General features: G+C 35.8%; 1 protein-coding gene across 2 annotated transcripts in view; it reads left to right on the forward strand.

The window, feature by feature from the left end:
- The window catches only part of Sec15 (exocyst complex component Sec15), a 654,019-nt gene that overhangs the window by 613,316 nt on the left and 25,895 nt on the right, over positions 1 to 14,808 (forward strand). The window contains exon 19 of one of the 2 annotated variants that reach the window (XR_016546976.1): positions 1,828 to 1,960. Coding sequence is in view for 1 of the 2 variants with exons in the window: in XM_090374206.1 (XP_090230332.1) it covers positions 1,848 to 1,960 (113 nt within the window). In the remaining variant the exon portion in view is untranslated. The remainder of the gene's footprint in view (positions 1 to 1,827; positions 1,961 to 14,808) is intronic. The other variant, XM_090374206.1, reaches the window with a different exon arrangement.

A 14,808-nucleotide genomic window follows, 5' to 3' on the forward strand; every position in this document is an offset into this window, starting at 1 on the left:
CCCTGGTGGGAGCTTACGTTCTCTGGTTTCGAACTTTAAGACTTTTATTGCCCCTCTATTACGTAGTGGAGTAGTGTATGCATAACTTGCAATGCTTGAGGCAGTTGCTATATAGGGGATAGCTCTAGACACCTTCAGGATCGCCTTGCAGAACACGACAGATCGATTCGCCTAGGTGACACTGACCACTCGGCAATCGCGGAACATTACTGGTCAGCACATCATGACCTTAACCCCAGAAGCGATTGGGAAGTGATCGACCGATCCCGATACTTCTGTCACCACCTTTGGCTAGAATCGTTGAACATATCATGCTGTCCAAAAGCCTTGAATCGCTGCAAGGGTACGAGGCTACACCCTATCTTGGAATCAACAGTCTTAATACTCGACAAGCACTGGCAGCAAACCCACACTCATCCGTGCACCAACAATGAACACCAATCTAGTGAATAATGTTCGATCACCAGTCATGTGTGCATTAGAGCACGCGCAACTCACTTGGTATTTATTTTATTTTAATTCCATCTCTAACGTCTATATTTTGTTAGTATTTTGTATACGTCTCATTTGCTGAAGGAGAGGTTCGTGTACACTGATAGCTCCATACTTAGTTATTAAAATTTTTTCACTGGACATGTTCTATTGTTACTCTTTAATTGTGGAATCCAGTACCACAGGCCCATTTGCCTTCATCCTTAACACCTATCAAATTGCCAGTTATTCCTTGGGTATTCGGTCCAAGAGATATTTAGTGATCTTCGGATCATGTTAAACAATACTTTCCAGTCATCAAGACAAACCTTCCACTCTTGAAGTACCATTATTATTATTATTATTATTATTATTAGCCATATGGTACAAGGAAGCCTGAGGCTTATGCTGCACCAGCCAAAAAAAAAAAAAATTCGCCGAGTTACCCCCTGTGAGAGAGAGAGAGATAGAGAGAGAAGTATAAAGGAATCACCAAGAAAGAGAAGAATGATGATATCCAGCTCAGGACCCTGGGTTTGCCAAGCCCATACCATACTGCAACGTTTCCAATAAAAATCAGGCCTGCGCTCCATTTTTTGTCTACCTGCAATTATGTGCTGTCTATCAAGCCAAACACTAGAGCTACTTACCCTCATGATTTTCATGGTGGCTCAAAATCATCATTATCTGGGATCAGTGACCATCTTTCTATTAAAACTGTAAACTGTATCTGAGAGTTACAATTGTGGAAGGTGTATGTGCATTATAGGTTTTATTAGTGATGAGATATTATCCTCATACAGTCCACTCCTAGATTCTGCAGTTGAACCTCATACATTCCTCTCTCAGGTTCAGCAGATGACAAATGAACATTCAGAAAGAAAAAGATGGCACTTTTTCTTTCTGAGTGTCCATTGTCATCTACTGCTGGATATAAAGGGTAATGAATTGGCTGATGATGCAGGCAGATCAGCAAAATCTCAGAAAGAGGTCCTGCTGATTTTCTTGCCCCATTATTACCATTCTTCATGCATATCTTAATGCACATATCATTCTGCTTTTAATTGTGACAAAAGCTCTATCTGAACTTCAGAACACATTCCTTGACTCGACTACTAATTACTGGTTTGGTGGTGGTGGTGCAGAGAGCAGCTGGAACGAATAGCGGTGACATGCCTGTATGTTTATTCATCATCTTTTGCCTTCACCACTTTTGCTGTAATTAATAAAATATTAGAACCTTTTGATCACGGCTCATATTTTTTAACGTAACTAATATTTAATTTGAATATTTGATATTCAGTAACATTCAGCTAATTTTGTTAATAAGCTGTATTAACAAATTTATGTCAACAGCAGAAATTCTTGTACTTTAGCTGTTGGATCTGTTTCTGAATGAAGACTGGTCTACCTACTTTTGTGACTATGGTAAAGAAACAGGAAAATATCTCCGAGTCAAACCACAAACTGCCATTACTCTCTTAGATAAGTAAGTGTGCTATGATGCCATTTAGCCAACATATCAGTAAGTTTTGTAATTTTTTTAAAGGTCTCAACGGTGTATATTAAAATTGCTCTCGCTACTAGCACCTAGAATGGCATATTTAAAATAAAGTAATGCATGGATATTTTTATTACAGCTACTTAGCTGCCAACTCACTAGATTTATGATGGAAAATCAATTTTTTTCGCTCTATTTGATACTTCTCCATTTCAGAATTGTGTAGTTTATGAAAGATTTTATCAGTAATTTTACAAAAACTGTTTTTCTCTCCATCCTTTTCTTTACACACAAAAAATGCATTTTATCTGGATTTTTTTTTAAGAAATTGGTCATCAGATGTGCTGTGGTAGTATGTTGCAAAATAGAAACATGCAATAACAGCACTGTTGTATGTTACATCAATAATTTTATAGCACTTAATTTTATAGTGAACCTATTAACCACACCTTTCAGTAAGATACCAAAGAAAAACAATGTAAGATTTTCCATGTATTGTAAAATGTTCAAATTTTAAATTGATTTAGAATTATCATCCTGTAACTTTAGTAAACTTCTTACACAGCTGTTTGACACATCATCTGTTCAAAGATCGTGGGTTTTAAAAATAATTTCATCTCAGTTCATCAACGTGGATTTAGACATAGAGGATCAGTGCTATCAAATTTATTAGCATTTTGGCAATGTATCATCAGATGTGTGGATCATCCCATAGACATCCACAGATCTGATGACATATTGCCAAAATGCTTTTTTTTTTTTGTTTCTCACTCTCTACTTGTTAAAAAAACTTCAAGCTTATGGCTTTCAGGATCCACTGTGTGGTTTCATAGTTATCTGACTGATCGTAAATATCAAATACTAATTAAGTGTTTTGTGCTTAAGCAACAAAAAAAAAAAAAAAAGAAGCATTCTGGCAATATGTCATCAGATCTGATGACATATTGCCAAAGCCAGATAATTTAAAAATTTTTTTTTTGAAATCAGCAAAATAAAAGATTCCTTCAAATTACAAACAGTATTAAACAGGTTTTATTCTTAGGCCTATAGAAATAACTTTAATATACACTGAGTGATCACTGAATTATTACCACCCCTATGAAAACTGAATGCGACGTGTTGACCATGTGAGGTACAAGAGTGAGCTTATATCTCACATGGTTGACAAGATTCGGATAGCTGCTGTACTGGGGGCAAAAGGAGGACCTACAAAGTATTAGGTAGGTGGTCATAATTCAGTGATCACTCAGTGTAAATACAGCAAAATGTTTTATGATGTGTGTCGATCCTCATACATTTTACATGAAATATGAATTTGTTTTAATGTTAACAAATGTATCTTGTCAACCATGTGAGATACAAGCTCACTCTTGTACCTCACATGGTCAACACGTCGCATTCAGTTTTCATAGGGGTGGTAATAATTCAGTGATCACTCAGTGTATATTAAAGTTATTTCTATAGGCCTAAGAATAAAACCTGTTTAATACTGTTTGTAATTTGAAGGAATCTTATTTTGCTGATTTCAAAAAAAAAATTTTTTAATTATCTGGCTTTGGCAATATGTCATCAGATCTGATGACATATTGCCAGAATGCTTCTTTTTTTTTTTTTTTTGTTGCTTAAGCACAAAACACTTAATTAGTATTTGATATTTACGATCAGTAATTTGCAGCTTTTCACTTTAAATTAAAATGTTATTGCTTGTGGTAATTAAGTTTTAGGTTTTTTGAAATGCTACTCAATATCTCTGGTTTCAGCATCACTGTGTAGAACACTTTACATCTCCTTAGTTCTTCCCATTGTAGAATTTGCCTCTTTCATTTGGTCTCCCATCTCTGGCCCTCTAGTTGTTGCTTTAGGGCACATACATTGCAATGCTGTAAAATATATGCTTAGATCAGAGGGCGAAATCAGATACTTTAAATATCAGTATAATGAATACTTAAAAAGATGCAATTTGAAGCCTTTTGGTCAAACACTATTCTTTCAAGTCTTTGATCGTTCATAAAATTTTACATAACAAAGTTCACTGCCCTGACCTTTCAAGGTCAGGCCAGTTAACTTTGTTATTAATATTTTAATTATTATTTATTCTGATATTATTTTTATTATTTTAAAATAAATAATAACTAATAATTTATTATTTATTTTAATTTTCACACTCCAAACAGATTTATTCAACATAAAAAATCGTACTGATCATGGCAGACTCAGTCCCATCAGTCATCTTTTATATGTAATAAATACTCTAAATTTAGCTCCTTTTATAGATATTCATTCTTTTGTATATCCATGCATTGATTCATTCTTAGATTTTATTTTTACAACTTTGCATTTTAAGCAATGTTAAAATGTATTTAAATTTTATAAATGGTCTTTCAGAATGCATGGAAGTGAATCATTTATTTATATCTTATATTATTGTATTTACATAGTGTTTTAGCTTTTAAATTATTTTATATTAAAAGTTTTTTTTTTTTTTTGTGTTTTTTTGTGTTTTTTTTTTAGTTTTAACAGATTCTAAACACTAAAATGTTTGTTTTTGCATTCTTAGCTATTTTTTGTTTTTATCTTTCATTATTATATTTTTTCCAGTGCATTGCAATTGGAGTTTGATCTGTAATACAATAAAATTAACATTAAAAAAATAAAATAAATAAAATCTGAAAAGGTAATAAAAATAAAATGCTGCATTTCATGATGTGCCTTGTGTACCATATGTAGATGTGAGTTGTCGATTTCATGCAGTGGGAAAGATAATGTAATCAGGTGTTTGCAAACAAATAAGTTTAACAGCAGCATTCAGTGCATAGAAAGCAGTGCAAAAATGAATATTGCATTTCAGTCATTTCACATTTGGCATTGAGTTACATGCCAAAAGTATATTTGCATCTTTTGTCATAGAACAACGAAAGTTTGAAACATTTAATTTAATTCTTCTAATACAATATAGAATAATCTATTTCAGAATATGTACTAAGTATAAAGAAGAAAATAAAGATTGTACATTTTTAATCGGTTGTTTGGGGTTATAAGATTAATTTGTAAATTACGTGTATAACCTACAAATTAATGATCAGTAATTAACAGAAGATATATGGTGAACAGTGTTACCGTCCTGAACAAGGTAAATGTTGGAAGTGATCGCAGAATGGTAAGATGCACACTTGATATAGATATAAAAAAAGAAAGGAAAAAAATTGATTCGAATAAATAATACAAAGGTCTTTGAGATAACGGAAGAGGAGAAAAAGCAATATGTACTGGAACTTAAGAACAAGTTTGAGCTTCTAAAGAACTTTCAGGATAAAGATATCAACGAGGAATACAGCAATTTTCTGAAAGTGATAAAGCCTGAGAAACCTATAGGTAAAAAGAAATCGAAAGAAGAAAAAATTAGTCAAGAAACTCTTTTCGCAATGGACCAAAGACAACAAATAATAAGCAAGATAAACACTGACAAGGACAAAATTAAGTATAATGAGTTGTGCAAAGCTACTGGAAAGAGACTCAGAGAGGCATAAGAAGATTTAACACAAGAAAAGTAGAACAAGCATTAAGGGAAAACAGAGGACTTAAATCAGCAGTCAATGAGCAGTAACAAAGAAAGACAAATGATACTGAAACTGAAGAATAGTGGTGGTGTGCTTATAAATAGCAGAGAATGCATAATTAAACTAGTAGAAGATACTATAAAGAATTATATAAGGAGTTTGAAAATTATGCAAGTAGTGGGGAAGGTGGATAACAAATTTGCAACACATGTGACATGCTCGATATCCTTTCTGATGAGGTAGAATATGCATTGAAGAAAATGAATAATCAGAAAGCCTTAGGTGAAGATGAAGTTACTGTAGAGTTGTTAAAATTGGAAGGAAGAGACATGACACAGAAACTGGCAAGACTCTTTAAAAAGACTCTGCTATTTAAAAAATACATTAGGAAAGGCATAATGCCTAAGGAGTGCAATAATGCAATCATAATTTTGCTGCATAAGAAAGGATATAAATCAGAAATTGGAAATTATAGATCAATTAGCTTGTTATCTCGCATCTACAAGTTGTTCTCAAGGGTCATTCCTAACAGATTAGAAAGAATACTTGACGAGAATCAACCGAAAGAGTAAACTGGCTTTAGGACAGGATTCACAACTATGGATCACCTGCACGTTTAAAAAAAAAAAAAAAAAAAAAAAACCCATACATTATGATTTTGAGGAAAATATATGAGAACGCTACCTCCTTTAGAAGACTAGATAAAGACAGTAGCAAATTTAAAATTGAGAAAGAAGTTTGGCAAGGAGACACAATATCTCCAAAGTTGTTTACTGCTGGCCTTGAAGCTTGAAAAAGCTTTCAGAAGATTAGATTGATCACAAAAAGGAGTCAATGTGAATGGAGGGTACGTAAACCACTTACGATCTGTAGAAGACATTGTGATCATAAGCCACGATCCCAAAGAATTAGAGGAAAATCTTAATCAGTTATGTAGAGTTAGTAAGGATTTCGAACTAAAGATGAATATGGCTATGCCGCAGAAAGGGATATAATCATTGAAGGAGCAGTAATTGAAAAGGTGAATTCATATATTTATCTAGGACAAGTCATTAGCTGTAATAATGATAAATGGCTGGAAGTCAAAAGAAGAATAAATTTCAGATGGATAGCATTCAAGAAATACAGTTGCATACTGAGGACCAAAAATCCCAATTTGTCTGAAACATAAAATAATGAACCAATGTATACTCCCCACCATGACTTATGAAAATGAAGCTTTTGTACTCACCAAAAGAATGGAAGAGCGAAGAATGGAAAATTATATTAGGAATCAGACTGTTGGATAAGAAGAAAAACAAGTGGATTAGGCAGCAAACACAAATAAAGGCCATTCTTGTCAAAACCAAAGAACTGAAATGGTCTTCAGCAGGACACATAGCTCAAAGACATGATGACAGATGGACTAAGAAAATAACAGAATGGTACCCAAGAGGAGCTAGAAGAAAACCTGGAAGACAACGGAGATGGACAGATGAAATTCACAAGTTTGTTGGTAGTAAATGGATGGCCATTGCACAATACAGAAGGAACTGGAAAGTTGCTGGAGAGGCCTTCATTCTGCAGTGGATTGAAAATGGCTGATGTTGATGAATTAATGGCAATTTACCTTAGTAACTTGCCCTTAATGCCACACTGTTCAAATTTGTATTACTGCCTTTTATGTGCAGTAATATCAAAAGTCTTTTTGAAATCTCAGTATAGGATGTCAGAGTTTGTTCATTTTTTCAGTGTTGCATTTCCTTTAGCAAGCAGTAGTGACACTGGTTGGGGGAAAAAAAAAAACATTTTTTCACTCCTGTTAAAATTCAGGGTGATTCTTATAGATTTGACATTGTTGAATTCAAATATGGCAACCATATTACTGTAACACCCACCAATTTTAAGGGAGAAGGGATTAAAGTCAAAAACTGTTTCTAGTAAAAAAAAAAAAGATTTCATATATTTTAAGAAAATGTTACATACAGTACTAAATATTGAACAATGGGTCTATTAACTTTAATTCTGTTTACAGAAATGTTTATCTGATAAAAAACACTTATTTTGTTGCTTCTTGCCTTTTATAATCATCCATTGGTGTCTCCCATAATGAGATTCCAACAGTAGTCTATAACATATTTGGATTCCATTTTCCTTGACATTTTTTTCCAATTTGAGAAATATCTTGGTGAAACCTTACACCATGTTCATTGGAGACTGCTCTCAAGTTTTCAGGAAAAGGCCTATACGGGAACGTAGGAAACTAAGCTTTAATGACATGTTACATCCCAACTCTCTCTACACTAAAATTAGCTCATCCCCAATTTTACTCTAATTTTATGATTTCTTATTGCTCATAAAATTCCGGCAGACATTTTCGAATGCCTTCCAGGTTCTCTTATTACTGTTATTTAATTTTGTAATGAATTCCTCATCTTGGAATACCAGTTTGATTTGAGTATCCGAGTGGGCAGGGGTGCAGTAGCACACGCTCTTTGAGTAGACTGGGGTTCAAGCCCCTGACTGCTGAATACGGTCGATCTGCCAACCTGCACTGGACCAGCGTGGCAGATTATGGTCCATTTCCCTCAACATGAATTGTTGAGGAGGCTTCCATCCTGCAGTGGGTTGATAATGGCTGCACTTTACTTTATGTCTTTAAGTAAGCCTAGTGTAGGATAGAAGCATAAAATGCTTTCTCTTCATGATAAACTATAGAAAAACTATAGTTTAAAAAATAGTTTAAACTATTAGAAAAAATAGGTGATAGAAAAACTTTAAAAAGGAGCTTCAGTATCCAGCATCTTTCTTGAGTACGGCATCGCAGAACAAACCATGTCGGACATTAAAAAGAAAAAAGTGAAATTCGTAATTTTGTTCCAAGTTTAACGTTGGAGAAAGAAAAAAATAAAGTTAAACGATGCCTACTGATAAAACACTAGATGATGCTGTGTACAAATGGTTTTACCAACTTCATTCATCTGGTTTGGCTGTGCAAGGATTAGAAATTCAAGCAGCGGCAGAGAGACTGGCTAAACAGTTAGGAATTGAACAATTTAAAGGGAGCTCAGGTAGGCTTTTTATATTTAGAAGACGGCATAGCATTTCAAACAAGAAAATGTGCTGATTTTGAAGCTGTTGAGCCTTTCAGGAAACAACTGAATGATTTTATTCAAAAGGAGGGTTATCAATTGAACCAGGTGTACAATTTTGATGAGACGGAACTGTTTTGGAGAGTTCTGGATGAAAACACATAAGTGTCAAAGACTGAGAAAACCATGCCTGAAAGAAAAATAAGCAAGGAACGTGTTTCAGCATTGCTGTGTGCAAATGCTGACGGAACCCCTATGTTAAAAACTGTCATTGTTTGGAAAAGCAAACACGTGCACTAAAAAACATTGTAGTAATGGATGATCTACCGGTACACTACTACAATTCCTGCAATTCATGGTTTACCATGGAAATAACAACGGATTGGTTCCACAAAAAAGCTGTGCCAGAAATCAGAAGACATCAAATCGAAGATTTGAAAATCCCAGAAGACGAAGTAAAGACCTTGGTTTTGCTAGAAAACGCACCAACCCACCCTGACGTTGAAAAAATTGTCAGTCGAGATAAGAAGATTTAGTGCATGTTCCTGCCACCAAACATGACATCTGTTTTCCAGCCTGTGGACCAAGGGGTGATCTAAACGTCAAAGCGGCTCTACAGAAAGAAGTTTTTGAGTGAAGTCTTAAAAGTTGAGGAGCCACTAGTTAGTGAAGAAGACAGAAGAGGACAACAGACATTGAAAAATTTAAAGTCATACAACGTAAAATCTAGGATTTACAACTTTGCTGATGCTGCAAAAGAAATCAATTCAAAAACTTTGGCTATATATTTACTACATATTTTAACTATGTACATACATATTTTTAATGTAAAATAAACATGTTTTTACTGTAATGCACAGCGCCTCCATAGCCAGGTGAGCAGGAGCAGCAGTGTATAGCACACGCTTCTTGATTAGACCGGGGTTTGAGCCTGGGACCAACAAATGCAGAGGGTGCGGAAAGGTCAGGGAATGAACACCGTATATCCCCGGAGCAATATGGCCTTAGTTGCTAGTGCTCCTAAAAACCTAATGACAAACAAACTAACAAACAAAATGATATTCACATACATTATATTGTTTAAATAAGCTTTACAAACATTACAAAGCGTATTTCATATAATCCAGACTTTCAGTAAAACGAATGCCTCTCAGCCCCTATTAGTCCGATTTAATGAGGGTTTACTATATATATATATATATATATATATATATTGTCACCCAATCTAATACACATGCATAATAAGACAAAGTGTGAAGAAAGGAAGCTTATGCACAATCAGCCAAAAAAAAAACCACTTCCACTTCAACCCTCCATTCATTTGAAATACCTCTCCAGCTGAGCCTTAAATTTATTTAGGCTATCAACTTCCACAACAAGGGATGGAAGTCTGTCCCACCAACCAAATACCTGCTGGCTAAAGGCAAATTTCCGCACATCTATCCTACATCTGTCTTTCCTCAATTTGAATTTATGTCCTCTCAGGTGATTATTCTGAGCAAAAGGAAAAACCCCATCAGCATTGAGCATGCTCAAACCATTCAAGATTTTATACACCTCTATCAGATCACCTCGCCGTTGCCTGGTCTCCAGACATTGTAATTTGCAAAACTTAAGCCTTTCTTTGTAAGAGCAACCCTTTGTTCCATTCACTAATCTTGTTGCCCTTCTATGTACTCGTTCCAGCATCTCTACATCCTTCTTGAAATGAGGCCTCCAGACCTGTATACAGTACTCAAGGTGTGGCCTGACCATTGCCTTATACAAGGGAATAATCACCTCCTTATCCCTGCTAGAAAAATTCCTCTATATCATTGACAAGACACCATGAGCTACTCTTGCAGCTCGTCTGCACTGCTCAGAGAACTTCATATCTGCCTGTACAATTACCCCCAGGTCCTTTTCATTCTCTACCACTGTCAATGTAGTACCACAGAGTTTGATATGTTGCTCTGGGGTTGCTGTTTCCCATATATAGTACTTTACATTTGTCAATGTTAAACGTCATTTGCCACCTCTCAGCCCATCTGCTCAACCTTTCCGGATCCTGTTGCAGCAGCATAGCGTCAGTAGTGTCCTTAACAACCCTGCCAACCTTTGTATCGTCTGCAAACTTGGACATTAAGCTTCATATACCATCATTAATATTATTTATAAATACAGAAAACAACGATGGACCCACCACTGAACCCTGAGGGACTCCACTAATAACGTTAGTCCACGATGAGCAGTGTCCATTGATTACCACTCTCTGTCTTCTCCCCCTCAACCACCCCTTTATCCATAGCAGCAATTTGCATCCAATGCCACACTGCTCCAATTTGTGCAGCAGTCTTCCATGTGCAACAGTATCAAAAGCCTTTCTAAGATCCAAGTATATAATATCAAAGTTATTCCCTGCATCCAATTCTTTTGTGACTGCATTATAGTATCCAATCAAATTGGTCAGGCAGGACTTCCCCTTAAAAGAACCATGCTGTGTCCGAGCTATAACTGAAGTCTTGTCTAGATGATCCTGCAGTGCTTCTTTAACCAGTGCCTCCATTAATTTTCCTGGAACAGAAGTTAAACTCACAGGTCTATACACATTTGCATATCTCCAGTCTATGGGTACCTCCCCTGAGTCCAAAGAAGCTCTCATAATTATGGCTAAGGGTTTGCTTACTTCCTTTGCTGTCTCCTTTAATATAATTGGATAGATTCCATCCACCCCGGGTGCCTTTCTTGTGTTTATCTTCAACAATTTCTCCTCCACTTTACTCTCAGTTACTACAAGATTATCTAGCTTACTGCCAGAGTTGAATACCCCTCTGTCATTGCCCTCGATGAATAACTCCTCATGTGTGAATGTCGATGCAAAATATTCATTTAGTTTGTTAGCTACCTGATCAGGATCATCAACAGGTGACCCATCGATATCAAGTGGACCAATCTGATTCATCCCCTTCCTTCTAGAGTTTACATAAGTAAAGAACTCTTTGCTGTTTTTCTTTGCATCCTTTGCCAAAGATTTCTCGTAATCTGCCTTTGCCTGCCTAACCTCCTTTGTAACTTGGTTACAGATCAACTTGTATCTATCATAGGCTTCTGTTTGTTTGTTTGTTTGTTATTTGGTTTTTAGGAGCATTAGCAACTAAGGCCATATTGCTCCGGGATATGCGGTGGTCATTCCCTAACCTTTCCGTATCCTCCGTATTTGGTGGTGACGGGCTCGAACCCCGGTCTAATCAAGAAGCGTGTGCTACGCACTGCTGCTCCTTCCCACCTGGCTACGGAGTCACCCATAGGCTTCTGTGTCACATGTTAATTTATATGTATTCCATGCATTTTTCTTCTCTGCCATATGTCTAATTAGTTTATTTGACATCCATTTAGGTCTAAAACTTGAAAACGTCATTCAGATTTCTTTGAAATTCATCTTTTAGGAGTTTTCTTATTTGAGGACCTATGAAAATTCCTTCCTTCAGCTTTGCATGAGATAAATTTGGAAACATTTTCAGTGAATATGCAAATCCTCCGCTTTCTTTATCCAGTGCCTTAGTGAAATTCTTAATCAGTCCAAGTTTGATGTGTAAAGGGGGGGGGGAAAGAAAAACCTTTTGTGGATCAACCAATGGAACATACTTTACATTGCTTTTGCCGGGAATATATTCATCTCCTTTGTCCCAGTGTTGTATGATGTAGTGTTTGGCTGTTGTATGACTATCCCACAAACACAGGAAACAACAGACAGTATTTGGTGAAACCGCCTTGCAACCCAACAAGCAGTCCAATCACTTTGAGATCACCACAAATATTCCAACCATAGTCATTGTAATGTATAGCGGCAAGAATCTGGGACATACTATTGTAAGTTTCATTCAGGTGAACAGCATGAACAGGAGGAATTGAAGGTAAAGTATTTCTGTTATGAAGCAATACTGCTTTCAGACTTAGCTTTCATGCATCAATGAACAAACACCATTCAGAGGTATTGTGATCATTGTTCAGTTCATGCATTAGACCAATGACATCTTTGCAGACACACATGTTGTTTTCCATTGCAAAATATCTTAAACTCTTCATTTCGCTTATGGTATATTGTAATGTTTGTACCTTTGGCGAGTAAGTTCCACTGTTGTAGTCTGGATCCAAGTAATTCAGCCTTCTCTTTGGGTAAGCCCAAGTCTCTGATCAAGTCACTTAATTCTTCTTATTCAATGTAGTGTGGGGCCTTTTCTTTTTCTGGCTCGTAGTCCAAATCATGTGAAGTACATGGTTCCTCAACATCTGGTAAAACGATTTCTTCTGTACCTTCATCACTACTTCCAATACCCCAGGATTTTGGTGGCACAGGTATTGGCAGTTCTTTATCATGTGGCGCCGGCCTAATTGCTGATGGGATATTTCAGTATTTTTTGCAGTGCTTGCTCTTTTTGAAAATACCTTTTATTTTTGTAATGCAGAAATAGCAGTCGTCAAAATGATTCTTGGGCTTGCACCACACCATAGGGATTGCAAAAGGTAATGCTCACAGCTTGCCATATAACCACAGCCTTAAGCTTGCCATATAACCACAGCCTTAATAATCTCCTTTGTCCCAGTGTTGTATGATGTAGTGTTTGGCTGTTGTATGACTATCCCACAAACACAGGAAACAACAGACAGTATTTGGTGAAACCGCCTTGCAACCCAACAAGCAGTCCAATCACTTTGAGATCACCACAAATATTCCAACCATAGTCATTGTAATGTATAGCGGCAAGAATCTGGGACATACTATTGTAAGTTTCATTCAGGTGAACAGCATGAACAGGAGGAATTGAAGGTAAAGTATTTCTGTTATGAAGCAATACTGCTTTCAGACTTAGCTTTCATGCATCAATGAACAAACACCATTCAGAGGTATTGTGATCATTGTTCAGTTCATGCATTAGACCAATGACATCTTTGCAGACACACATGTTGTTTTCCATTGCAAAATATCTTAAACTCTTCATTTCGCTTATGGTATATTGTAATGTTTGTACCTTTGGCGAGTAAGTTCCACTGTTGTAGTCTGGATCCAAGTAATTCAGCCTTCTCTTTGGGTAAGCCCAAGTCTCTGATCAAGTCACTTAATTCTTCTTATTCAATGTAGTGTGGGGCCTTTTCTTTTTCTGGCTCGTAGTCCAAATCATGTGAAGTACATGGTTCCTCAACATCTGGTAAAACGATTTCTTCTGTACCTTCATCACTACTTCCAATACCCCAGGATTTTGGTGGCACAGGTATTGGCAGTTCTTTATCATGTGGCGCCGGCCTAATTGCTGATGGGATATTTCAGTATTTTTTGCAGTGCTTGCTCTTTTTGAAAATACCTTTTATTTTTGTAATGCAGAAATAGCAGTCGTCAAAATGATTCTTGGGCTTGCACCACACCATAGGGATTGCAAAAGGTAATGCTCACAGCTTGCCATATAACCACAGCCTTAAGTTTGTTGTACAAGTAATACAACAGATATGCGAAGTCCAATTTTTTTCTTAGTTACCAATCTTGTAGCTGAAGTACAATGAATATACAACTTTTGTGACATTGTATATTTTCATCCTCTGAGTTTTTGGGGTCAAGTGTTCACAAACTTAGCAGAAGTTGTCTGGGTGATTGATGCAAGGTCCCGTGCTTTGTCTTCTCCATTTTAACAATGCATTAACTTAAAAACAGTAAAAGCAAGTGGTAAATTTGAACAGAAGGTGAATTCTTGTAGCATAGTTTATCATACACTATACATTGAACAGTTGAATGGCATAATAAAATTATTAAAATACTGACTTGTCTAGAAAAGTGCATCAAAATCAAAATATACTCTATTGCAAGAACAGTAATGATATACTTGCTTAACTTTTTGCCCAATAAACAAAACCAACCAAAAATTAATAAGTTTAAAAATTGTATTTCAAACAGTAATGATATCTTTGTACAGAATCCAGTTATCTATCTATATCTTAAAACTGAGACATGATAGGAAATTTTTATGATTGATTTTAAATTCTATACATAAAACTTGACCAGAAATGACCATTGATTTGCTGGAGATAAAAATCATGTTGGGTATTGTTATTAAAACAAATTTGTCTGCTACGTGATTTGTATGATATTTTAAGCTAAATAAACATCACAAGCTTTCACCCCACTTTTTTCAGAATCAGTTGAATACCTTACAAAATGTACCAAATGTGTGACTACACT

This window comes from Mastigoproctus giganteus, chromosome 5 (genome assembly GCF_048544385.1).
Source record: "Mastigoproctus giganteus isolate SK-2022 chromosome 5, ASM4854438v1, whole genome shotgun sequence".
NCBI classification, from domain to species: domain Eukaryota; kingdom Metazoa; phylum Arthropoda; class Arachnida; order Uropygi; family Thelyphonidae; genus Mastigoproctus; species Mastigoproctus giganteus.